The sequence below is a fragment of the Eriocheir sinensis genome, chromosome 62 (genome assembly GCF_024679095.1).
Source record: "Eriocheir sinensis breed Jianghai 21 chromosome 62, ASM2467909v1, whole genome shotgun sequence".
NCBI lineage: Eukaryota > Metazoa > Arthropoda > Malacostraca > Decapoda > Varunidae > Eriocheir > Eriocheir sinensis.
Genome location: NC_066570.1, coordinates 7724358 through 7749357, shown reverse-complemented (window position 1 = coordinate 7749357; position 25000 = coordinate 7724358). Strand labels below are relative to the sequence as shown.

Genomic DNA, 25000 nt, shown 5'->3' with positions numbered 1-25000 from the left:
CAGTGAGCTCCATATTCGCGGACGAGGACAGGCAATGCTGTTATTATAGAGAGATTCATTAAATCGCGGGACATGAAGATTTGTACTATTTTCTCTTGTTACTCTTTGTCGATCTGTTAATGAGAAGATTAAAGTCTGTTTCCTTAATGGTTTTAAATATCAATAACAGCAAGAAATATTTATGAATTGAGCCGATATTCAACAAATTATGTTTAGGAAATATCTCTGAAGTTGAACTGAATTCTCTAATGAAAAATACACATCTGAATACCTTTTTCTGTGCTACTACTAATTTACTTAGAAAAGAAGGCCAAGTACAGCCCCACACAGAAATGCAATAATGGAGGCAGGGACAGGCGAGCGTGTAGCAGATGCTTAACATGGCGTCAGGTGTTAGTTGTTTTCTTACTTTATACAATATACCACAAGTCATGGAAAGTTTTAAACAAACTTCCTTTATGTGATGGCTCCAACCTAGATGTTCATCTACATGTACGCCAAGAAATTGAGTGTGCTCCACTCGCTCTGTCCGTTCCCCATCAAGCACCACTGGAGGCAGAGGCTGATTTACATAGATAGAAAATCAGACCACACAGACCCCATGGTCCAGACTTGGTGGTCTGTCCTTAAACCTAAGTGATTTTACATTAATCAGAAGACTCCAAAACGTTGCATTTCTACTCTAGTTGATATTAAGTTGAAGGAAGTGACGGTCGAGCTTATTTTTGAAGGAGTCAATCGTGTTACACTGGACCACTGATGATGGGAGCTTATTCCATTCTCTCACTACAACGTTGGTGAAGAAAAATTTGGTGCAGTCTGAATTTACTTGTCTACATCTGAGTTTTACGCCATTGTTCCTCGTGCGCAAAGTGTCATCGATCATAAACAATGTTGATCTGTCTACATTCGTGAAACCATTAAGTATTTTAAAACATTCGATCAGTTTTTCTCGGAGGCGACGTTTCTCAAGAGAGAACATGTTAAGGGTAGAAAGCCTTTCTTCGTAGGATTTGTTGCGCAAGGAAGGGATAATTTTCGTTGCCCGACGCTGAACACCTTCTAATTTAGCAATATCCTTTGCATGGTGAGGAGACCAAAACTGTACCGCATATTCCAAGTGGGGTCTGACTAAACTGTTGTAGAGCGGGAGTATTACATCTTTATTCTTAAATAAAAAGTTTCTTTTAATGAAGCCCAACATTCTGTTCGCTTTATTTGCTGCATCGATGCATTGCTGTGAGAATTTGAGGTTTGACGCGATTTTGACCCCCAAGTCCTTGACGCATTGAACGCTTTTGAGTTTAACGCCGCGCATTTCTAACAGATCGGTTCTGAAATAATATAAAAATAGTTTTGCTGACACTCAATTTTAACCCATTATTTTTAATCCACTGATGTACATGACTGAATTCATTGTTCAAACTTGTGTACAAATTATTAAAGTTTTTATTTATCATTAAAAAAGTTGTATCATCTGCGTAGATTTTGAATTTAAATTTAGAGCTGGAATAGAATATATCATTTATATAGATTAAAAAGAGAAGAGGACCTAAAACAGAACCCTGTGGAACCCCTGAGCAAATGTTTTTATTGGCTGAGTATTCATCATTACAATAAACAGTTTGTTTTCTGTTGCTGATATAACTTTGAAATAAATTCAGCGGCAAACCCCTGATCCCAATACTTTTAAGTTTATGTAGAAGTATCTCATGATTTAAAGAATCAAAAGCCTTGGATAAATCAAGAAAAAGGCCAACAACATGATACTTTTCATCTACAAATTTGTTCAAATATGTGTGTGTGTGTGTGTGTGTGTGTGTGTGTGTGTGTGTGTGTGTGTGTGTGTGTGTGTCACGTCTCTGTCTGTGTGCTGATAAGCCTCCTGATGTTGCATATAACTTTTGAATCTGTTTTTTCTTTTAATTCCTCCTCATTCTCCTCTTCTTCTTCTTTTCCTCCTTCTCTCCTTCTCTTCCTTCTCTTCCTCTTTTTTCTCCTCTCTGACCTGATCTGGTCGATAAATGGGTACCTGGGGAAACCTGGGGAAGGTAAACCAAGGATTATATACTATAAGGATAACTCACTGAAACGTCATCGATGACGTCATGACTGAGGCACAGTCGACGCTAGAGAGTAGTGTCACGGTTTTCAGAATGTTTAGCCTGGTGGCGGTATCTGGCAACTAACCACGGTGACGCATTCACTGGCGATGTTAGTGACGCGTTTCAGTGTGTACCGTGTGTGTGTGACCGTGAAATTATAATATTGTATAATATTATATTATATTATAATATAATGTAGTTAGAAATATACCAGATTACATGAATTCAATTTAGAAATGCGATAATGAATGTCTTCTACATGATGATGATGATGATGATGGCGAGGTAAAACATCACGAACAGTCTGAAACACTTTTTCTTATTAAACTTTGAAAATGCCGTGTGCAATGCTGTCCCTCACAGAGACAGGCAGTGACTAATGCTCCTTACCATCAAACACCAAATAGGCTTGAGGGTCTGTTTAATTCGCAGCCTTAATTAATTCCCGTCACTATAAAGCCTCAAAGACAATTCAGATCATCAAAAATCAAAAATTATTTCTCCGTGAAGATTACGTAATATCTAAGTATAAATACGTGTGTGTGTGTGTGTGTGTGTGTGTGTCGCTGACTAGCTGACCCCTTGTCGCTGATGGACGTCTCCCGTCCCCACCCAACCTCCCTCTCTCTCTCTCTCTCTCTCTCTCTCTCTCTCCTATTTTTTTAGGTATTAAAAATTATACGTTTCCACAGCCACTGACGTGACAGCTCAACTGCAGTGCCTGCGGACATAAGGGCTTTAATAGAATACCGCTGCTCCAGCCAAGGCCCGCGGTCGACGCCGCCATCATATGAACGTTTATAGCCTATTATTACGTATAATTTTTTTATATTTTTTTTATAAAGAACAAGATCTCGGCTGTCAGGAAGTTTTTGTTTTTGGTTTAAAGGCATAACAATCTCCCCTAATAAGTGCAGTATATTTTTAAATGTATCATAGTTTGATAAACAACTTAGAGTTGCTCTTGACTAAATTTGAACGAAACTAAAAGCTCGTGTCAAAATGTAGCGACAGAGCCTAAAGAAAAAATATTTATTAAGCGTTAGGGACGGGCACTTTTGATAAATATCCATCTTAAAATTATGTAGAGTGCACCTGTGACCACCAATCACCACAACAGTACGATTTCGATAGGATATAATAATTTTCATGTCGCGTGGAGGGATTGCCAGATGTCGCTTTCTGAACGAAACTTACTGGACAGTGTGTCACTACTCTCTATAGCCGACTGTACGTCATCTGGTTCACTCTCAGCCTGTTCTCACGGTATAAAATATACTAGAAAACCCTTATTTATTCATATTAATGGTCAGACTTTGCGCTTTTTTGATTGCTAAGGATATGCAATCAAATTAGGCAGCTGTTGTGTTGGCAAACAGTACACAGCAACAGAATCATTTGAGAAATTTGTTAGAAAAAGGTACCGAGAAACACTGCTGTCCCCCACACATCGACGCTTACGTTCTCTCAAATTTCACCAACACCCACCCTCTACAACTTTACAGGGGTAACCAATCCTGTCATCAATATCGTTATAGATAATATAGAAGTTGGTATAGGCTTTGTGTATTCTTACGTATACATTGATCCCTTTATACATTATTTATATTAACCATTTAATATAATTTTCCTGATCCAACAGTAATACTTCAATTAGTATATATCTATGTTAGCTATTTTGATGACAGGATCAGTTACCCCTGCAAAGTTGCAGAAAACGCACCCAAACACCGATACATGGCAGACAGAAACATTTCCCAGCAACCCCCATATAAATATCTCCACCACTGTACACCACTGGCCGACTCACAGCTGCCCAATTACACCACATATCCCCAGCAATAAAAAAAAGCGGAGAATCTGACAAGGAATGAGTGACAAGATCAATAAGTAATGGCCCCCCAATACACGTTATATGGAGAGAGTGAACCAGATTGCATACGCTGTGCATTGTGGGTAAAAGAAATGCTTAGTGAGCTATTCTTATTATACAGGTTCATCCACTGTAACACCCATATGCAGCACAAATCACCATTTTCACTGAGCACGCTGCGGTGAGAACACAGTGAAGTGAACCAGTTTCTCGCCCAGCACCATTTTTGTACATGTGTGACGTCATCCGCGGTGCATTGTGGGAAAAACAAATGTTTAGTGAGCTATCCTTATAGTATATAATCCTTGAGGTAAACTGTGGTAACCCGGATGTCACACTGCCCTGTGTCCCGGATTGATGGGCTCCCTCCCACCACAGGCTCAAGGCCCAATACGACGGAGATGAGCACCGAGGCCACGTGCTGCTACAGCGGGCTGGGCCGACCATCAGGCCCCACCGGGAAGAAGCCTACCGGCGCAATAGGCTACGACGTAAAATATATATATATATATATATATATACATATATATATATATATATATATACATATATATATATATATATATATATGCAATCTTTGTGCTTGACTGTTGAAAAGGAAGGCAGGAAAAATATTATAAGCCATATGGTATAAAATTTTGCAGCCCTGCATGGCACGATATAAACAGTAAGAGAGCACAGTGTCCTAAAGTTAGGGTTAGAGTCGGTGAAGTTTGACTTGACATGGTTAGCTTACCTGTACAAGATACCGTTAATAGGTACAGAGACTATAATTGTTCATAGTATAAGGAATTCCTTCGAGGAACAATGATCAGATGTCTGGTCTGTGTCTTTTTAGTGCAGGTGGTAGTGGTGGCGCCGCTGGCGAGTTACTGAGTCCTGTGCCACTGTTGTGTGTCTCTCGGTTAAATTATTGACTTTATTCGAATGTTGTGCCTTAAATAAGAAACAAATATGTACTTACAACTAAAAAACTGATCACTGCACACAAGGAGATGCCTTTTTCCAGCCTCGGTTAAGTCAGCTCTTGCCAGATTTGCCAACCACTTCCCTCGCCGTTCTCTTGTTATTTTCTCTCTCTTCCCTCCATATCTCTTGTCTACTGCTGGTAGTCGGAAGGAAAACTTTTCCGGGAACTTTGTCCGCTTGTTTGCGCACCCAATAACACCACAAAATTTGTGAGAGAAAGGGAAGCTTTTGGAGAGGAAGTGAATGCATGTTTGAAGAGTTTTGAGAAAGAAAGGAAACTTATTGTGATGGCAGATATGAATGCTAAAGTGGGTGATGAATGTGTGATGGATGTGGTGGGAAAATGGGGGATACCTGGGAAGAATGAAAATGGAGAGTGCCTGGTGGATGTCTGTGCTGAGAGGGGAATGTTCCTAGCGAACACCTTCTTTCAGCACAAGAATATCCACCGATACACATGGAGGAGGGGAGAAGATAATGAGCTAAAAGGATTGATTTTTATTTTTATTTTTACAACAAAGGAGGCAGCTCAAGGGCACAAAAAAAAAAAACAATTATAAAAAAAGCCCGCTAATCGCTGCTCCCATAAAAGAATTAGAAGAGGTGGCCGAAAGCAAGGTCAAATTCGGGAGGAGAGGTGTCCTGATACCCTTCTCTTGAAAGAATTCAAGTCGTAGGCAGGAGGAAATACAGATGAAGGAAGATTGTTCCAGAGTTTACCAGCGTGAGGGATGAAAGAGTGAAGATGCTGGTTAACTCTTGCATAAGGGGTTTGGACAGTATAGGGATGAGCATGAGTAGAAAGTCGTGTGCAGCGGGGCCGCGGGAGGGGGGAAGGCATGCAGTTAGCAAGTTCAGAAGAGCAGTCAGCGTGGAAATATCGATAGAAGATAGAAAGAGAGGCAACATCGCTACGGAATTTAAGAGGGAGAAGACTATCAGTATGAGGAGGAGAGCTGATGAGACGAAGAGCCTTAGCCTCCACTCTGTCCAGAAGAGCTGTGTGAGTGGAGCCCCCCCACACATGAGATGCATACTCCATATGAGGGCGGACAAGGCCCCTATATATGGACAGCAACTGTGCGGGGAAGAAGAACTGGCGGAGACGGTACAGAACGCCCAGCCTCGAGGAAGCTGATTTAGTAAGAGATGAGATATGAAGTTTCCAGTTGAGATTTTGAGTTAAGGATAGACCGAGGATGTTTAGTGTTGAGGAAGGTGATAGCTGGGTGTTGTCAAAGAATAGGCGATAGTTGTTTGGAAGATTGTGTCGAGTGGATAGGTGGAGAAACTGTGTTTTTGAGGCTTTGAAGGACACCAGGTTCTTCTTGCCCTAATCGGAAATAATAGTAAGGTCTGAGGCTAAGCGTTCTGCAGCCTCCAGCCTTGAGTCGTTAAGTTCCTGTAGGGTGGGTCTTTTATTAAAAGAAGTTGAGTAATGCAGAGTGGAATCATCGGCGTAGGAATGGATAGGACAGTTCGTTTTGGAAAGAAGATCATCAATGAACAACAGAAAGAGAGTGGGAGATAGGACAGAACCCTGTGGGACACCACTGTTAATAGGTTTAGGGGAAGAACAGTGAGCGTCTACCACAGCAGAAATAGAACGGTCAGAAAGGAAACTGGAGATAAAGGTACAGAGAGAATGATAGAAACCGTGGGAGGGTAGTTTGGAAAGCAAAGATTTGTGCCATCCCTATCAAAAGCTTTTGATATGTCCAGCGCAATAGCAAAGGTTTCACCGAAACGACTAAGAGAGGATGACCAAGAGTCAGTTAAGAAGGCTAGGAGATCACCAGTAGAACGCCCCTTGCGGAACCCTTACTGGCGATCAGATAGAAGGTCAGAAGTGGAAAGGTGCTTTTGAATCTTCCGGTTAAGGATTGATTCAAAAGCTTTAGATAGACAAGAAAGTAAAGCTATAGGACGGTAGTTTGAGGGATTGGAACGGTCACCCTTCTTAGGCACAGGCTGTATGAAGGCGTACTTCCAGCAGGAAGGAAAGGTAGATGTTGACAGGCAGAGGAGAAAGAGTTTGACCAGGCAGGGTGACAGCACGGAGGCACAGTTTTTAAGGACAATAGGAGGCACTCCATCAGGTCCATAAGCCTTCTGAGGATTGAGGCCAGAGAGGGCATAGAAAACATTATTTTAAAGAATCTTTATAACAAGCATAAGGGAGTCAGAGGGGGTATGATTAGGAGGAATATGCCAAGAATCGTCCATACTGGAGTTTTTAGAAAAAGTTTGAGAGAAGAGTTCAGCCTTAGAGATAGATGAGACGGCAGTGTTGCCGTCAGGACTGAGGAGTGGAGGGAAAGATGAAGAAGTGAAGTTGGAGGAGATGTTTTTGGCTAGATGCCAGAAGTCACGGGAAGAGTTAGAGAAAGCAAGGTTTTGGCATTTTCTATTAATGAAAGAGTTTTTGGTTAGTCGGAGAATAGATTTGGCACGATTCCGGGCAGAAATGTAAAGTTCATAATTAGCATTAGTTTGAAGGCTCTGGTACCTTTTGTGAGCTGCCTCTCTATCATTGACAGCACGAGAACAAGCGTGATTAAACCAAGGCTTTTTAGCGTGAGGAGTAGAGAAAGAACGAGGAATGTATGCCTCCATTCCAGAGACAATCACCTCTGTGATGCGCTGAGCACACACAGAGGGGTCTCTATCCTGGAAGCAATAATCATTCCACGGGAAATCGGAAAAGTACATCCTCAGGTCGTCCCACCGAGCTGAAGCAAAATGCCAGAAGCATCGCCTCTTCGGTGGGTCCAGAGGGTGTACAGGAGCGATAGGACAGGATGCAGAAATAAGATTGTGATCGAAGGAGCCCAACGGAGAGAATAGTTTGACAGAGTAAGCAGAAGGGTTAGAGGTAAGGAAGAGATCTAGAATGTTGGGCCGGTCTCCAAGACGGTCGGGAATACGTGTAGGGTGCTGGGCCAACTGCTCTAGGTCGTTGAGGATAGTAAAGTTGTAGGCTTGTTCACCAGGCTGGTCAGTGAAAGAGGATGAAAGCCAAAGCTGGTGTTGAACATTGAAATCTACTAGGATGGAGATTTCAGCGAAGGGAGAGTGGGTCAAGATGTGCTCCACTTTAGAGTTCAAATAGTCAAAGAATTTTACATAGTTAGTAGAGTTAGGTGAGAGATAAACAGCACAGATGTATTTAGTAATAGAATGACAATGAAGTCTTACCCAGATGGTAGAAAATTCAGAAGAGTCAAGGTCGTGGGCACGATAGGAAGTGATGTCGTTGCGCACGTAGGCGCAACATCCAGCTTTGGATTGAAATTTAGGCTAGAGATAGTAGGAGGGAACAGAGTAGATTGGTTATGTGGCAGTAGATGAAAGGCTTAGAAAAGAAATCTGTGACGCGTAGGTAGTAAGAGGAATGTTCGATGGATCTGACCATCTTGCAGTGCTGGCAAAGTTAAAGCTGAAAGAAAAGTGGGTGTTTGAAAAAAAAGGTGAAGTAAAAAAGGAAATACTGAAGATAGAAAAGTTACAGGAAAAATAAATAAAAGATGAGTATAACCGTGAAATGGCAGAGGCCTTAAGTGAAAATGGGAAAGTGTAAAAGATAATACAAATATTGAAAAAGGTTTTGGAACATTTAAAGAAATAATGTTAACTACAATAAAAAAGTGTTAGGGATGAAAGTGGTGAGAGATGGAAAAAGAAAAGGAAATTCATGGTGGACAGAAGGAGGATAGTAAAAGAGAAAAGGGAACTTTTTAAGAAAACTCAAGAAAGAAATGTGGCTGAACAAGTAAAAAGGGAAAGGAAAAAGAAATATAGAGAATGTAAAATGAAAATAAAACAAGCAATAAAAGAAAGTAAGAAGAGAGTTAATGAAGACTTTGGAAAAAGATTAAGTGAAAAATATAAAGGGAACAGGAAATCATATTGGAAAGAAGTTAAAAACGAAAGAAATGCAGAAAATATCTCCTCAAGTAAAATAAATGAAGTTATGGATGAGAATGGAAAGATGTTGAAAGACGGGGAAGCTGTGAAAGAGAGATGGAAAGAATATTTAAAAAACTTAATGAATTTTGAGGATGGACGTCCAGCAGCTGTAACAGCAGCTGTTTTGAGCAGAGGTAGAGGAGGAGTATGTAAAGAAAGAAGTATAACATATGAAGAAGTAAATCAGGCAATAAAAAGATAAAAAAATGGAAAGGCAGCAGGAATTGATGGAATCACAGCAGAAATGTTGAAGTGTGGAGGAGATGAAGTTGTTAAATGGATGGTCAAGATATGTGAAGTAGCATGGGAGGGGGGGGGGGGGGATGCCAACAGACTGGACGAAAGCCATCATTGTCCCAGTTTACAAGGGGAAGGGCAGGAGAGGGGAATGTGGGAGTTATAGAGGTATAAGTCTCCTGAGTATACCCGGAAAGGTATATGGAAAAGTCATAATAGAGAGGGTGCAAAGACTTACAGAAGAGAAAATCAATGAAGAACAAGGAGGCTTCAGGAAGGGAAGGGGATGTGTGGATCAGATATTTGCCTTCAGAATGGTAATATAAAAAATAATAGCAAAAGGAAAGAAACTATACGCTGCCTTCATGCATTTGGAAAAAGCTTATGACAGAATTGATTGGATTGCATTGTGGGATGTTTTAAAGATTTATGGTGTGGGAGGAAAACTGCTTAGTGTAATAAAGTCTTTCTAAGGGGGTATCACACTGGGCTATTTTTCCTCCAACCTCCGATTAATCGGCGGTACCGCCCACCTCCAGCACTTTTTCCGCCAACTGTTGGAGCAGATTTGCAGCCCGCAGCTTTCGGGAAGGAATCCGTTTGCTGGAGGAAAATTCCAACTCAACTGACATTCTATGTAAATTGTTGAGAAAACAAAATAGTTTGCCATAGTGATTTTATTTCTTGCATAACTTGCAATAGAATAAGGATTATGAATAATAAAAAAAAAGAAACCTAAACAAAACTTTATAATAGAACAAAATAAGTTGTCAGTTGACCTCTTAACATAAACACCCCCAAACTGTTCTCTCCTTGCTAACCACTGCCGCCTCCACACACGCCTCTTTTTCTTGCCTTTAAGCTCATTGCAGTGAATAAGTAACAGTGCTGCGGCGACAATTTTTCTCGAATAGAAGCCCGTCGTCCTGAAGAGGTCGGCCATTGTGGCTGGAGCTGGAGATAAACGTAAACAAACGTGTGTGCTAGGAGGTGTCGGCGGTACTGGCTGAAATCGGAGGTTGGAGGTAGGATGCCGGAGGAAAAATAGCCCAGTGTGATACCCCCTTATGAGGGCGCATCTGCATGTGTCAAAATTACTGGAGAAACAAGTGAACATTCTGAGATAAAAGTGGGCTTAAGACAAGGGTGCGTCATGTCACCATGGTTATTCAATATTTATATGGATGGTGTCATTAGAGAAATAAAGGGCAAAGTTGGAGAAGTTGGAGTAAGACTGTTCCATGAGGGAAGGAAGTGGGTACTGAATTCGATACTGTTTGCTGATGACACGGTGCTCATTGCAGAAAATGAAAGTGACCTACAAATTTTGGTCAGTGTTTTTGATAGTGTCTGTAACAGGAGAAAGCTGAAAGTAAATGTCAACAAAAGTAAAGTGATGGTTTGTGAGCGAAGTAGAAGTGAGGTTGTAGATTTTGTATGCCCATATAGAGTGGGAATTAAATGTGGAAAAGAATGCAAAATAATTTTGAATGGTGAAGAAATGGAGGAGGTCAATGAGTTTAAGTACCTTGGATCAGTTATATGTAAGCATGGTGGTACGGAGGGAGAGATAAGAGAAAGAGCATTGCAAGGAAGAAGGGTGGTAGGGTCTTTGGGACGAATCATGAATGGCAGAAGTGTGAGCATGGAGGTAAAGAGGGATTTGAGAAATACAATAATAGTACCAACCCTCACATATGCAAGTGAAACGTGGGCCTGGAATGAAAGTCAGAGGTCTAGAGTGCAGGCAGTGGAAATGAGTTATTTGAGGAGTGCTTGTGGTGTTAGTAGAATGGATGGAATGAGTAATGAAAGTGTGTACGAGCGTTTTGGAATGTGTCACAGGGGTGAAGGGAAGAAGTGTGGCACTGTGGAGTGGTGGAAGAAGTGAAGCGACATACTTTAAAGTGGTTTGGCCACATGGAGCGAATGGAGGAGGGTAAGATGACCAGAAGGGTGTATGTGAGTGAGATAGAGGGAGGGAATGCTAGAGGACGACCTCCAGTGAAATGGAGGGATAGGGTGCAAGAGTACGTTAGGGAGAGGGGGGAAAGTTCTTTGAGAAACTTTGAGCAGGCAAGGAGGGAGTGTCTGGATAGAGAAAGTTGGAAGCTCTTCTGCCGTGGCCATCCCCTGGTGGGAGCCCCTAGGAGCAGGCGTCGATGAAATGATGATGATGATGATGATGATGAACGAAAAGAATCTGGCCTGAGCGGGCTCGAACCGCCGTCCTATCAGATCGTGAAGCCTGGCAGCGCAGCGCTCTAACCAGTTGCTCCTCGGAGTGTGTGTGTGTGTGTGTGTTACATAATTCTAAATTGACAGACTTGTGCTGCAAAACTTGAAATAAATCTTTCAGGATTATCTTCCTTTGAAAAGTCTCCTTTACCTATTCTGCCCTTTCCTCCACGTCATTCTGATCCTCCTCCTCCTCCTCAAGGTCACGTGATGGGCAATAAGTGACTCAGCTCACGTAACAATTCAATATTCAGCCTAAAATCAGTATCTGGCAGCTCTCCCTCCCCCATTCCTCACACAAGCACACGCTGGACGCCGCCTGCAGTGTATATAAAGGCTCGCCTCTCTGGCTGCCACACAAGTCTTCCGGAAATCCCTTGAAACTCTCAAAGCAACTATGTAAGTAGACAGGTTGTGTTACTGTTGGTGATGCTGTTGCGTTGCCGTAGTCATTCACGGTCTCCTCTCATTATGTTTTATTATTCATGTAGTTACGAAAACCATGCAAATAGTTCTGTAGTTAATATCGATTTAGTCTCCATGATTTCTTTTGTCTTAACTTGGATCCTCCGATAACTTTTATCAACAAATAGATGTGACAAGCTGAGGTGTGAAAAGTGACCTGTTGGCTGTCTGCACAAGATAAACCAAAGCCGATTAACTTCATCATCTTGGTGGAGAGCAAAAGGGTAGACTCGAAATGTGAACCACTGAGTAGGGAATCGAACCCGGACCTTCAGAATGAGAGCAGGGCAGCATACACTCTAGCACTCATCGGCGTAGGCTACATTTCGAGTGTTCCTGTTATTACCAGGTAGGCTATTTATTGGGAGTTACGCCTTATCTTCTTACACATATTCCGGTAAGAGCAGTGATATCAACAATCACATACCTTGATCCGATTCGGTTCCTGAGTGCTGTGAACAATTTTCATCGAATGGAGACAGAAGAGTTTTTATTAACTATTGGAAACGGTAGCCCCACTCATACCCAAGCAAGACACCACAATGAGGGAAGAGCAGCAATAATCATGAACCATTCACACATTAAATTCTTTTAGGCGAAGTTTTCATGTGTGTGGTCCCACAACACGGCGTGTTCTCTTATCTTGTAGACAAAGCAGCTCTGCTAAACCACTTGACGATTCTCTTGGTAGGCGACCTCCCACTACTCGTCTTCTACGCCCAGACACAACTGACGTCTTTTTGTTTACATACAGCCGGGCGGTTGCTCGTATCCCGAACCGTTTTCCCAAAATCTAATTATAACAGGTCTGGTCACTTTCCGCTAAAATCTCGTCGGGCTAGCGCATGACGTCACGCTGCCTGCAGAGGCGGGGGCCGTTGCGCGGAACCAAGTCGGTCTGCAACGAGGCGGGGTCGGGTGCACAGCGCCGACGTGGACCAGGATGCCAAATAAATGTGCTGCAGGTGACTGCACATCCATTTATAAACACAAACGTGGAATTGTTTTCCACAGTTAAGTAAGAATGGTATACTTGGAATTAATAAAGAAATAACAGAATGACTCAAAAGGTAGTATACTCGTACAGTGGACAAAAAATACAAGTCACCTATCAATTACTCCGATTTCTTGTCCTCGGACCATGGAGGTAGAATTTGTGGAGTCGACATCAGCCCTAGAAAGTGAATCCGCCGAACTGTCATTCTTTGGGCCGCAAGGTTGTGGACACCTGCCAGGTGTCAGGTGTGGTCAGGTCAGGCTGCCCCTTAATGGGCTCGGCCAGGCTGCCGGGTGTTGTCAGGTCAGGTATTTATGAAATAGATCTACCGCAACAATAAATGTACAGTTCTCAAAAACACCACCATCATAATGAATGAGACGGAGTCTTGAGTTAGCAACTAAGGTAGTGGACGTGAGTTCTCACCCGGGTATCCCTCATCTCGCGGCCCTAAAAATGACAGTTGGGCGGCTTCACCTCAATGAATGGGATTAGCGAGCCTTGTCGACTCCATCAATTCTATCTCCATGCCTCGGATCCACCGAGGCACCATGACGTCACCTCTGCCACGCCTCTCCTGCGCGTGAAAATACTTGGTATGATTATACTTTTCGTTTTCCATCCGTACGGACAATCGACAACTCGCTCCCGGTTGGGAGAACGGGCAACCGCTGTTGCTCGTACGCCCAAAGGTTGGAGAAAAACGGACAGTGTAACCTCGCCTTAATAAATAATCTCTGACATTTTCTATATTTTGATCCCACATCCGTGACAGAGATGTGCGACGCTTGCGTCTATAACAACGACACCTCTCCTTCCACAGGGCTCGTCTTCTGCTCCCGGTCATGACTGTGGCCCTGGCCATGGTGGCAGGCGCCATGGGCCAGCAGGTGGGCTGCCCTTCAGGATATACCGAAGACCAGATTCCGACCCTCAGCCTTACCAATGCAAGCAAGTCTGAGCTTGATGGATTAATTCAAGACCGAGCTTTTGTGGACTTGGTGTACAATTGCTTCCTTGGAAAGAACTGTGACCAATGCGCCCAGAATGACAATGCTAGACAAATCTTAGGTAAGTCTTTTATCTCCTCGTGCATCGACACCACTTTATACTTTACCTTTCACTTCATTGAATACAGATTGTATATGTGACTTGCCTCTGTTACAATCCACACTTAGTTATATAATAATCGAGTATTCAAGGGTAACTGTGCATCTAACTCGTAACTTCCTCCTGTACAATGCACTCAATAATATCATAATCGAGATGTTGATTGTGCATCTGACTCATCATTCCGTCTTCTTGTCACAGCGCTGCTGCCATGGCTGGTCCGAGAATGCATCCAGAAGACTGACGTCTGCACCGAGGAACAGACAGAGATGGCAGTATACATAACCACAGAAGCCAGCAAGACGCACCCCAAGGAGTACAAGGAAATCCGCGCCCTCATCAACGCTTCTTAATAGGCACTTCACTACACAACCCGTCCCGCCACCCTTCATGTTTCCCGCTATATAACTCCCATCGGTGTTTGTGGACTGTCTACATACACGTCAACTACTTCTTATTGATGTCTGATTATATTTCATATCTAATTTAACACATCTTGCGGCTGGCAGCAACACCGCCGCCACGATGTTGCGATGATTTTGAATGTGAATATCTCCAGTTTGCCAGCAGCCACGGGAAAGAGAAGAGGTGGTGTTATGCTGGCGGCTTGTGGAGCGTAATTGCGCCTGACAGAAAGCCTGACCCATATGGGGGCAGGCCACAACAATATAATGTTTTATGAATCTGTTGCGGCCTTACCCATTTTGGGGCAGGCCATCAAGATGGCTGTTCTGTGCATATATATGAATATAAGCTACTGTATATGATTTGTTATTACAATTGTTCAACTGTTTACCTTACAATACAGTAAATTAACCAATTCTACTTGTATTTTTTTTACTGGTAATGAAACCCATCAATTTGTCTACCGCGAAGAGGGCGAAGAGTGTCATTCCAGAATATGGCTCTGGTGATGAAGATTCTTGTGGTGAAGCTTTTGTCCATCCAGAATAGAAACCATTAGATTTTTTTTATGTCAGAGGTCAAAGGTCAAGGTCACAGTCTCCTGTGCACTATTTTGCGGATATTTCAACCAATTTTTCAGGGAAGCTTTGTGTCCATCCAGAATAGAAACCATTAGATTTTTTATGTCAGAGGTCAAAGGTCAAGGTCACAGTCTCCTGTGCACATTTTTGCGGATATTTCAACCAATTTTTCTGGGAAGCTTCGTGTCTATCCAGAATAGAACCCATTAATTTTTTTGATGTCACCGGTCAAGGTCAAGGTCGCACAAAACGTAATTTTGGCCATAACTTCGGTTCTCCTCATCGTAGAGACTTCAGACTTGGTTCATATTTTAGCTCATGGAAAGACGCACCTTGCATGGCCTCGACTTTGACCTCGAAAAGTTCCCCCAAAGTCAAAGTTTCCAGAAAAATAAATTTCCATCAAATTTCGAAACAATTGTTCCATATGATGCGCCTTGCATGGCCGGATGTCAAAGGTCAAGGTCAAGGTCGCACAAAACGTCATTTTAGCCACAACTTCGGTTTTAATCATCGTAGAGCCTTCAGACCTGGTTCATATTTTAGCGCATGGAAAGACGCACCTTGCATGGCCTTGATCTTGACCTCGAAAAGTTCGCCCAAGGTCAAATTTTCCAAAAAAATAGAATTTCATCAAATTTCGAAACAAATGCTTCCATAGGATACACCTTGCATGGCTTTGACCTTGACCTTTAACTTTGACCTCGAAAAGTTCGCCCAAGGTCAAAGTTTCAAAAAAAAAAAGATTTATCAAATTTCAACCACTCAAGTTAAAAAAAAGACCAACTAAATGTAATTTACCATATTTCATAATAGTCTCAATTCAAGGTAAAATTGGTATGGTTTAATGGTCAACAAATATATTATTTTTATTAATGGTCTGCTGTGAAGTGTGTGTGGGGGGGGCTTGTCCAGCTTCTTTCCTGTGAATGCGGGAGTGAGTCAGGGCTGTGTCCTTGCCCCATCGCTTTTCAACACTTGTATGGACTGGTTACTGGGCAGAGTTGTGGACCAGAGTCATTGCGGAGCATCCATTGGCAATACCAGGGTCACTGATCTTGTTTTTGCTGATGATGCAGTAATCCTGGCGGAGTCGCTGGAGGTCTTGGTGATGGCTCTCGAGGCACTGCACGAGGAGGCGAAGCCCTTGGGACTCCAGGTCTCCTGGGCCAAGACCAAGGTACAGGTGTTTGGAGGCTTGCTGGATGACACAGTACAGTCTGTTCATGCGTGTGGCGAGGACGTTGAGATCTCAGAAAGTTTCACGTATCTTGGTAGCGTAGTTCATAACAACGGTGAGTCTGGCCAGGAAGTCTTACGGGGGATTGGCCTGGCCCACGGTGTTATGGACTCGCTCAACACGAGTATATGGCGTTTTCGATACCTGCGCAGAAGGACAAAGATCCGGATCTTCAAGTCCCTTGTGCTCCCTGTCTTACTCTATGGTTGTGGGAACTTGGAGAGGCGGATTGATGCCTTTGGTAAAAAGTGTCTACGCAGAATCATGAGATATCGCTGGAATGACTTTGTGTCAAACCGGCGACTACTCCGTGAGACTGATTCGACATATATTCTGAATAGTCCGTCAACGCCAACTCCGGCTATACGGGCATGTGGCACGTTTTCCGGAAGCTGATCCTGCTCATCGGGTTGTCTCTGTAAGAGACAATCCTGAGTGGAGGAGGCCAAGGGGACGCCCACGGAGTTCATGGCTTGAGCAAGTCGATAGATCCTGCCGGGAGGTACTCGGGTTGGGAAGGGGGCCTGCATGGAGACTTGCCCGGAGGGACCCCCGGGCTTGGCGTCGTAGGGTGGGCGAGGCGACGCGCCCCCCGGCGTATGCCCCCATTGATTGATTGATTTCTTTAAAGACTTATCCATAGAAAGATTATCTTTAATACAAAAAATATTAATAGGTAGATCCTATTTTTTATATAAATAGGAGGATATTAATTAGCATCAAAATGACCACCGGTGGGTCGGGCCGCAGCAATGGAATAAACCACCTGACCCACCGGTGGGTCAGGTCGCTTGGAATGTGTTAATAAATCCATAATGTGAAGATTCTAGTTATTCTATATTTCCCGGTGATACCACTTTTGTTTTCCTCCTTAGTCTGAAAGAAGTTGTCGTTTGGATTTCAAACTTCAGTAATGTTTTGGACAGGGCTGGGTGGGGGTGATGGGACCAGCAGGGAACAACTCGCTATATTCTCTCTCTCTCTCTCCTTTTTCTTTTAATGGAAACACACACACACACACACACACACACACACACACACACACACACACACACACACACGCAAGAATGATCCTCCACCCTCCCCCCACACACACACAACCATGATTTCGCAAAAGAGAGAGATTTACATAGATAGATTTACATAGAAAATCAGACCACACAGACCCCATGGTCCAGACTAGGTGGTCTGTCCTTAAACCTAAGTGATTTTACATTAATCAGATGGCTCCAAAACGTTGCTTTTCTACTCTAGTTAATATTAAGTTCAAGGAAGTGACGGTCGAGCTCGTTTTTAAAGGAGTCAATCGTGTTACAGTGGACCACTGATGGTGGGAGCTTATTCCATTCTCGCACTACAACGTTGGTGAAGAAAAATTTGGTGCAGTCTGAATTTACTTGTCTACATTTGAGTTTTGTGCCATTGTTCCTCGTTCGCAAAGTGTCATCGATCATAAACAATTTTGTTCTGTCTACATTCGTGAAACCATTAAGTATTTTAAAACATTCGATCAGTTTTCCTCGGAGGCGACGTTTCTCAAGAGAGAACATGTTAAGGGTGGAAAGCCTTTCTTCGTAGGATTTGTTGCGCAAGGAAGGGATCATTTTTGTTGCTCGACGCTGAACACCTTCTAGTTTAGCAATGTCCTTTGCATGGTGGGGAGACCAAAACTGTACCGCATATTCCAAGTGAAGTCTGACTAAACTATTGTAGAGCGAAAGTATTACATCTTTATTCTTGAATAAAAAGTTTCTTTTAATGAAGCCCAACATTCTGTTCGCTTTATTTGCTGCATCGATGCATTGATGTGAGAATTTGAGGTTTGACGCGATTTTAATCCCCAGGTCCTTAACGCATTGAACGCTTGTGAGTTTAACGCCGCGTATTTCGTAATCGAACTTCTTATTTTTTGTTCCAACTTGAAGGACCTGGCACTTGTCTACGTTAAAGGGCATCTCCCATTTATCCGACCAAGCTGAAATTTTGTGCAAATCCTCTTGGAGGCTTTGCCTGTCTTCGTCAGTGAGAACCGAGTTACCAATCTTTGTGTCGTCTGCAAATTTACTAATGCGATTATTGAGTCCAACATCCACGTCGTTGATGTAAATAATGAAGAGCACTGGGCCAAGAACCGAGCCCTGAGGGACGCCACTAGTGACCGGCGCCCACTCTGAGTTAAATCCGTCAATCACCACTCTTTGTTGTCTGTTGCTCAACCAATTCACGATCCATTGGTTTACTTGACCGTCAGTGCCTATTTGCTTTAATTTATAAAGTAATTTATGATGTGAGACTTTATCAAACGCTTTCTGGGAATCAAGATAGACTACGTCCACTGATTTGGTTACGTCATAAACTGAGAAGAGATCGTTATAAAAGGTCAGTAGGTTTGACAGGCAGGATCTTTTGTTACGGAAGCCATGTTGTGAATCCCCAATTAATGAGTGGCTTTCGAGGTAACTCACAATTTTGTCTCTAATTATGCTCTCGAGTAGCTTACCTACAATTGAAGTTAGACTAATGGGTCGGTAGTTACCTGGTATTTTTTTGTCTCCTTTCTTAAAAATCGGTGTCACGTTAGCCTTTTTCCAATCCGAAGGGACGATGCCTTGTCGCAAGGACATATTGAATACGGTACTGAGGGAGGAGAGTATTTCGCTCTTTGTTTCTTTAAGCAGTATAGGATATACTTTGTCGTGTCCGGGACTTTTATTTGTTTTAAGTGATTGGAGAGCTTTAAGGACTTCATCGGTTGTTATTTCAAAATTAGGCAATGCATGCTCGAGATTTACAGTAGTACTGGTGTTGGTGGTAGCGAGAGGAAGCCTGTTAGTATTAAACACCGAGGAAAAGTAATTGTTTAAGAGGTTTGCAATGTGTTGGCTGTCAGTCACTAGTGCACCGTCGCTGTTTGTTAAAGGTCCAATACCACTTTTGATCGCCTTTCTGTTGTTTATGTAACTGAAGAAAAATTTCGGATTATTTTTACAGTTGGCTGCAATATCTTCTTCATATCTACGCTTTGCCTGACCTACTAGTCTTTTTACTCGTCGCCTGGCATCATTATAAAGTCTAATGTTTTCGGGCGTGCTTTGTTCTTTCTTTAACCTGTAAAACAATTTTCTCTCATTGACTGATTGTTTAATTTCGCTATTAAACCACGGTGGGCTTTTATTAGTGTTAATTCGCTTCTCGTACAAGGGGACGAATGTGTTCTGCTGAGTGAGTAAGTGATTTTTAAAGCTTAGCCAGGCTTCCTCTACGTTGCCGTCATCTGATAGTTGTATTTCTGTTAGTTTTTGTCGGATTTCTACGAAGTTAGCTCTTTTGAAATTGGGCACCTTTACTTTATTTTCAGTCACTGATGATTGAACTCTAATGTCGACGCGCACTAGTTTATGATCGCAAGAACCGAGGTGATCTCCTACCGTGACATTACTAACTAGGTTATCTTGGGTCGTTATAACAAGGTCGAGTATATTATTTTGTCGAGTTGGCTCAGAAACCATTTGGCTTAGATAATTTTCTTCTAGAAATTCGATCATTCTATGTGACTCGCCTTCTGTACCTGACAGTGTCGCCCAGTCGATATGGGGGAGATTAAAGTCTCCTAATATCAGTGAGTCGTTGTTATTAAGTGACTGCCTAAGACGCTGTACATTTCAAGGTCGTCATCGAGTGATTGCCCGGGAGGTCTGGAGGTGACAGATATATTTAAATTGACTTTTGCAATGTTTATTCGCACGCACAAATGTTCAACGTTAATGTTTCCCGATGTTTTGTCAGTGGGTTGCAAATAGCTTTTGACATAAAGGGTGATGCCACCGCCTCTACGGTTTACACGATCTTTGTTGAAGAGTCTGTAGCCATCTATGCTGTATTCGGAACTTAAATCAATATTTGTGGTGTCGATAAATGTTTCGGTTATAGCAATTATGTCAAAATTTTCTGTTAGAGCAAGACATCTCAGTTCATCAAATTTGTTTCTTAGGCTACGCGCATTGAAACTAAGGATTTTTAAGTTATCTAGAGGCTTGGTAATAGAGGTGGTGGTACTTGCGGGATCACGGTTACGGGTTTGTTGCGATGCACGGCGGAGAGAGAGAGAGAGAGAGAGAGAGAGAGAGAGAGAGAGAGAGAGAGAGAGAGAGAGAGAGAGAGAGAGAGAGAGAGAGAGAGAGAGAGAGAGAGAGAGAGAGAGAGAGAGAGAGAGAGAGAGAGAAAAAAAAACTTTACATAGATTTACATAGACATTCAGACCACACACTGACCCCATGGTCCAGAATAGGTGATCTCTCCTTAAACCTAAGTGATTCTACATTAATCAGATGGCTCCAAAACTTTGCATTTCTACTCTAGTTAATATTAAGTTGAAGGAAGTGTCGGTCGAGCTTGTTTTTAAATGAGTCAATCGTGTTATACTGACCTCTGAAGGTGGGAGCTTATTCCATTCTCGCACTACAATATTGGTAAAGAAAAATTTGGTGCAGTCTGAGTTAGCTTGTCTACATTTAAGTTTTGTGCCATTATTCCTCGTTGGCAAAGTGTCATCGATCATAAACAGTTTTCCTCGGAGGCGACGTTTCTCAAGAGTGCACATGTTTTAAGGATTGAAAGCCTCTCGTCGTAGGGTTTTTGCGCAAGGAAGGGATCATTTTTTGTTGCCCGACGTTGAACACCTTCTAATTTAGCAATGTCCTTTGCATGGTGGGGAGACCAAAACTGTACCGCATATTTCAAGTGGGGTCTGACTAAACTACTGTAGAGCGGAAGTATTATATCTTTATTTTTATATAAAAAATTTCTTTTAATGAAGCCCAACATTCTGTTCGCTTTATTTGCTACATCGATGCATTGCTGTGAGTATTTGAGGTTTGACGCGATTTTGACACCCAGGTCCTTGACGCATTGAACGCTTTTGAGTTTGACGCCGCGCATTTCGTAATCGAACTTCTTATTTCTTGTTCCAACTTGAAGGACCTGGCACTTATCTACATTAAAGGGCATCTCTCATCTATCCGACCAAGCTGAAATTTTATGCAATCTTTCTGGAGGCTTGGACTATCTTCGTCAGTGAGAACCGAGTTATCAATCTTTATGTTGTCTGCAAATTTACTAATGAGATTATTGATTCCAACGTTCACATCGTTGATGTAAATAATGAAGAGCACTGGGCCAAGAACCGAGCCCTGAGGGACGCCACTAGTGACAGGCGCCCACTTTGAGTTAAATCCGTCAATCACCACTCTTTGTTGTCTGTTGCTCAACCAATTCGCGATCCATTGGTGTATTTGACCGTCAATACCTAGTTGCTTTAATATATAAAGTAATTTTTGGTGTGGAACTTTATCAAACGCTTTATGGAAATCAAGATAGACTACGTCCAGTGATTTGGTTACGTCATAAACTGAGAAAGGGTTGTTATAAAAGGTCAATAGATATGATAGGCAGGATCTTTTGTTACGTAAGCGATGTTGTGAATAAATAATGAGTGACTTTCAAGGTGATTCACAAACAACATTATGGAACGCCCTCACGACCGAAGTGGACGTCTCAGCCCTGAGCACCCAGCGTGCCAAAACAGCTGCCCACCTGTGATGTCGCGCACGTCCCCCTTATGTGACAGTGACCACGAACAACACGGACTTAAAAGGGGGCCACACTCACATTATTATTATTAAAAAAAACAAAAAAAAACTGAGTGATACTGGGCAAGGTTTGGAATAGGTGCCCTCGAGGAAGAGGGCTCCTTTAGCTCGAGAAATTCCACGCCCTACCAATAGGCCTTTAAACCTATGTGCTCTTGTTTAAGTAAGAGAGAGAGAGAGAGAGAGAGAGAGAGAGAGAGAGAGAGAGAGAGAGAGAGAGAGAGAGAGAGAGAGAGAGAGAGAGAGAGAGAGAGAGAGAGGAGGGAGGGAGGAGGGAAGAGGGGAGGAGAGGGGAGGAAGAGAAGAGAAGAGAGGGGGAGGGAGGAGGAGGAGAGAGAGAGAGAGAGAGAGAGAGAGAGAGAGAGAGAGAGAGAGAGAGAGAGAGAGAGAGAGAGAGAGAGAGAGAGAGAGAGAGAGAGATAGAGAGAGAGAGAGAGGAGGGAGGAGGGGGAAGAAGAGGGGAGGGGTGGGAGGGGAGGGGAGGAGAGGAGAGAGAGAGAGAGAGAGAGAGAGAGAGAGAGAGAGAGAGAGAGAGAGAGAGAGAGAGAGAGAGAGAGAGAGAGAGAGAGAGAGAGAGAGAGAGAGAGAGAGATTTGACTTGATTTCATACGGTTTATTGACAAATTACAGTTAAATGGATGAGGCAGATTTCTGCTTGCACCCCTAAATTACATTTCCCTACTGTGGCGTACTCTTAAGTGCATAGAAAATAGAACATACATATTGTTGGCATTAGGCAGTGCATAAACAATTCACGCTAAATCGGCAGACAAGTAACAACAAGGCAAGCGAGCAGTACGGAAGACGCCTTAAACAGTGTAACCCCAAGATCGAAATAAGTAAGGTCGACCGACGCGCAGCCCGTCGATGACGTCATGAGAAGGGATCTCTCATTCTCTCACAGGCGTGGTTCCTTTCCCATTCTCTTTCACATTCAGCGGCAATTAGGAAGTCTCTCTCTCTATCCATTCATCTCTCTCATATATATATATATATATATATATATATATATATATATATATATATATATATATATATATATATACATATATATATATATATATATATATATATATATATATATATATATATATATATATATATATATATATATATATATATATATATATATATATATATATATATATATATATATATATATATATATATATATATATATATATATATATATATATATATATATATATATATATATAATTAGGTGGCAGTGATCACAAGGAAATTAGGTATAAATTAGACTGGGCAGTGACCCATGAACTCAACCCTGTGTTGGTGCCTGACTTTAGAAGAGCTGATTATGAGGGGCTCAGAAGACACCTTGAGGAGGTAAACTGGGGAACCTTAGGGCTAAATGAGGGCCAGATCTCAGGGCTGAAACCGGAAAGACAGGGAAATCATGTAGAAATGACCTACAATAATTTAGTGAGAGCAATTGCAGAGGGTCAGAGACAGCATATCCTTTACCAAGCACGTAGAAAGGAAAATAACGACCCTAAATGGATGACCCGCAGACTCAAGCATGATATTGGCTTGAAGAGAGGAATTTATAGGAAAATATAAAGAACGCAGAAACCCACCTCAGGGGTAGGTATGTTGAGCTAGCCAGGTCGGTGAATAAGAACACCCACCTAGCAAAAAGAAATGATGAGATTAGGGTAGCCAACGAGGCCAAGAGCGATCCATAGAGCTTCTTCAAATTATACAGAACGAAAACAAGGGACAGAATTGGACCGTTGAAAACAAACACAGGTGAGCTCATTGAGAATGGAGAAGTAACGAGTCAAATGATGAATGACTATTTCCTCAGTTTTCACGCAGGAAAATCTAACCACCATTCTGGAGAGAGTTTAGGTATACGAGGGCGAAAAGAACGACAAGTTGAGGGATGTGATCATCACTAGGCAAGTAGTCCAGAATGAGATTGGTAGGTTGAAGAAAAAATAAATCGCCGAGCCCAGACGAAGTATTCCCACGGGTTCTGAAAGAGTGCAAAGAGGTCCTCAGTGGCCCAATTATCGATATCTTTAAGATGTCGGTAAATTCTAGGTGTATGCCCAATCAATGGAAAGTAGCTAATGTGACGCCGATTTTCAAAAGGGGAGACAAGTCAGCCACCTCAAATTAAGTTTAATTCATGATTCACAGCATGGGTTCACAAAGGGCAGGTCTTGCCTTACTAACCTGTTGTTCTTCTACACTAAAGTAATCGAGGCGGTTGACAGAGATGAAAACTATGACATATTATATTTAGATTTCAGTAAAGCGTTCGATAAAGTTCCTCATCACTGGCTATTACTAAAATTACAGGCTCACGGCGTAGATGGGCAAGTTTTGAACTGGATCAGGGCGTGGCTTAGTGGTAGGAAGCAGAGAGTGCAAATCAATGGTAAAAAATCTGAATGGGAGAGTGTTACGAGTGGAGTCCCACAAGGGTCGGTGCTGGGTCCTCTGCTTTTTATTATTTACATCAATGACTTGGACACAGGAATTAGTAGTGATGTCAGTAAGTTCGCAGATGATACCAAGATCGGTAGAGTAATCCAATCAGACAGGGACGCTAGCCTTCTCCAGGATGAGCTTGACAGACTATATGATTGGGCGGGGAAGTGGCAGATGGAATTCAAAGTCGGGAAGTGTAGCATTTTGAGTGTTGGTAGGAATAACCCCTCACACAATTACTCCTTAAATGACACTCCTCTAAGCAGGTCTGGGCGTGAGAGAGATTTAGGAGTACTAGTGAGCGCTGACCTCCGTCCTAGGGCTCAATGCATTCAGGCTAAAAATCGGGCAGACAGAGTACTGGGTTTCATCTCAAGGAGCGTAAGCAATAGGAGCGCTGAAGTCATCCTCAATCTTTACTTAGCACTAGTTAGACCTCATCTCGATTATGCAGTTCAGTTCTGGTACAGAGGAGAATGACAAAGATGATTCAGAGGATGAGAAACTTGCCTACTAAAGACAGGCTGAAGCATTTAAATCTACACTTTCTAGAAAGGCGAAGGTTGCGAAGAGACTTGATCGAAGTCTATAAATGGATGCAGGGCTTTAATAAAGGGGATGGCAATAAGATTTTAATAGTAAAAGAGCCAGGTAGGACGCGTAGCAATGGTTTTAAGTTAGACAAATTCAGATTCAACAAAGA

At 42.4% G+C, this 25000-nt stretch overlaps 1 protein-coding gene across 1 annotated transcript in view; it reads left to right on the top strand.

The window, feature by feature from the left end:
- The first annotated feature begins 11747 nt into the window (after positions 1-11747).
- The window catches only part of LOC126986728 (uncharacterized), a 25404-nt gene continuing 12151 nt past the window's right edge, over positions 11748-25000 (top strand). The window contains exon 1 of the mRNA XM_050843097.1: positions 11748-11790. Within this exon, the coding sequence (XP_050699054.1) occupies positions 11789-11790 (2 nt within the window). The 5' untranslated portion in view covers positions 11748-11788. The remainder of the gene's footprint in view (positions 11791-25000) is intronic.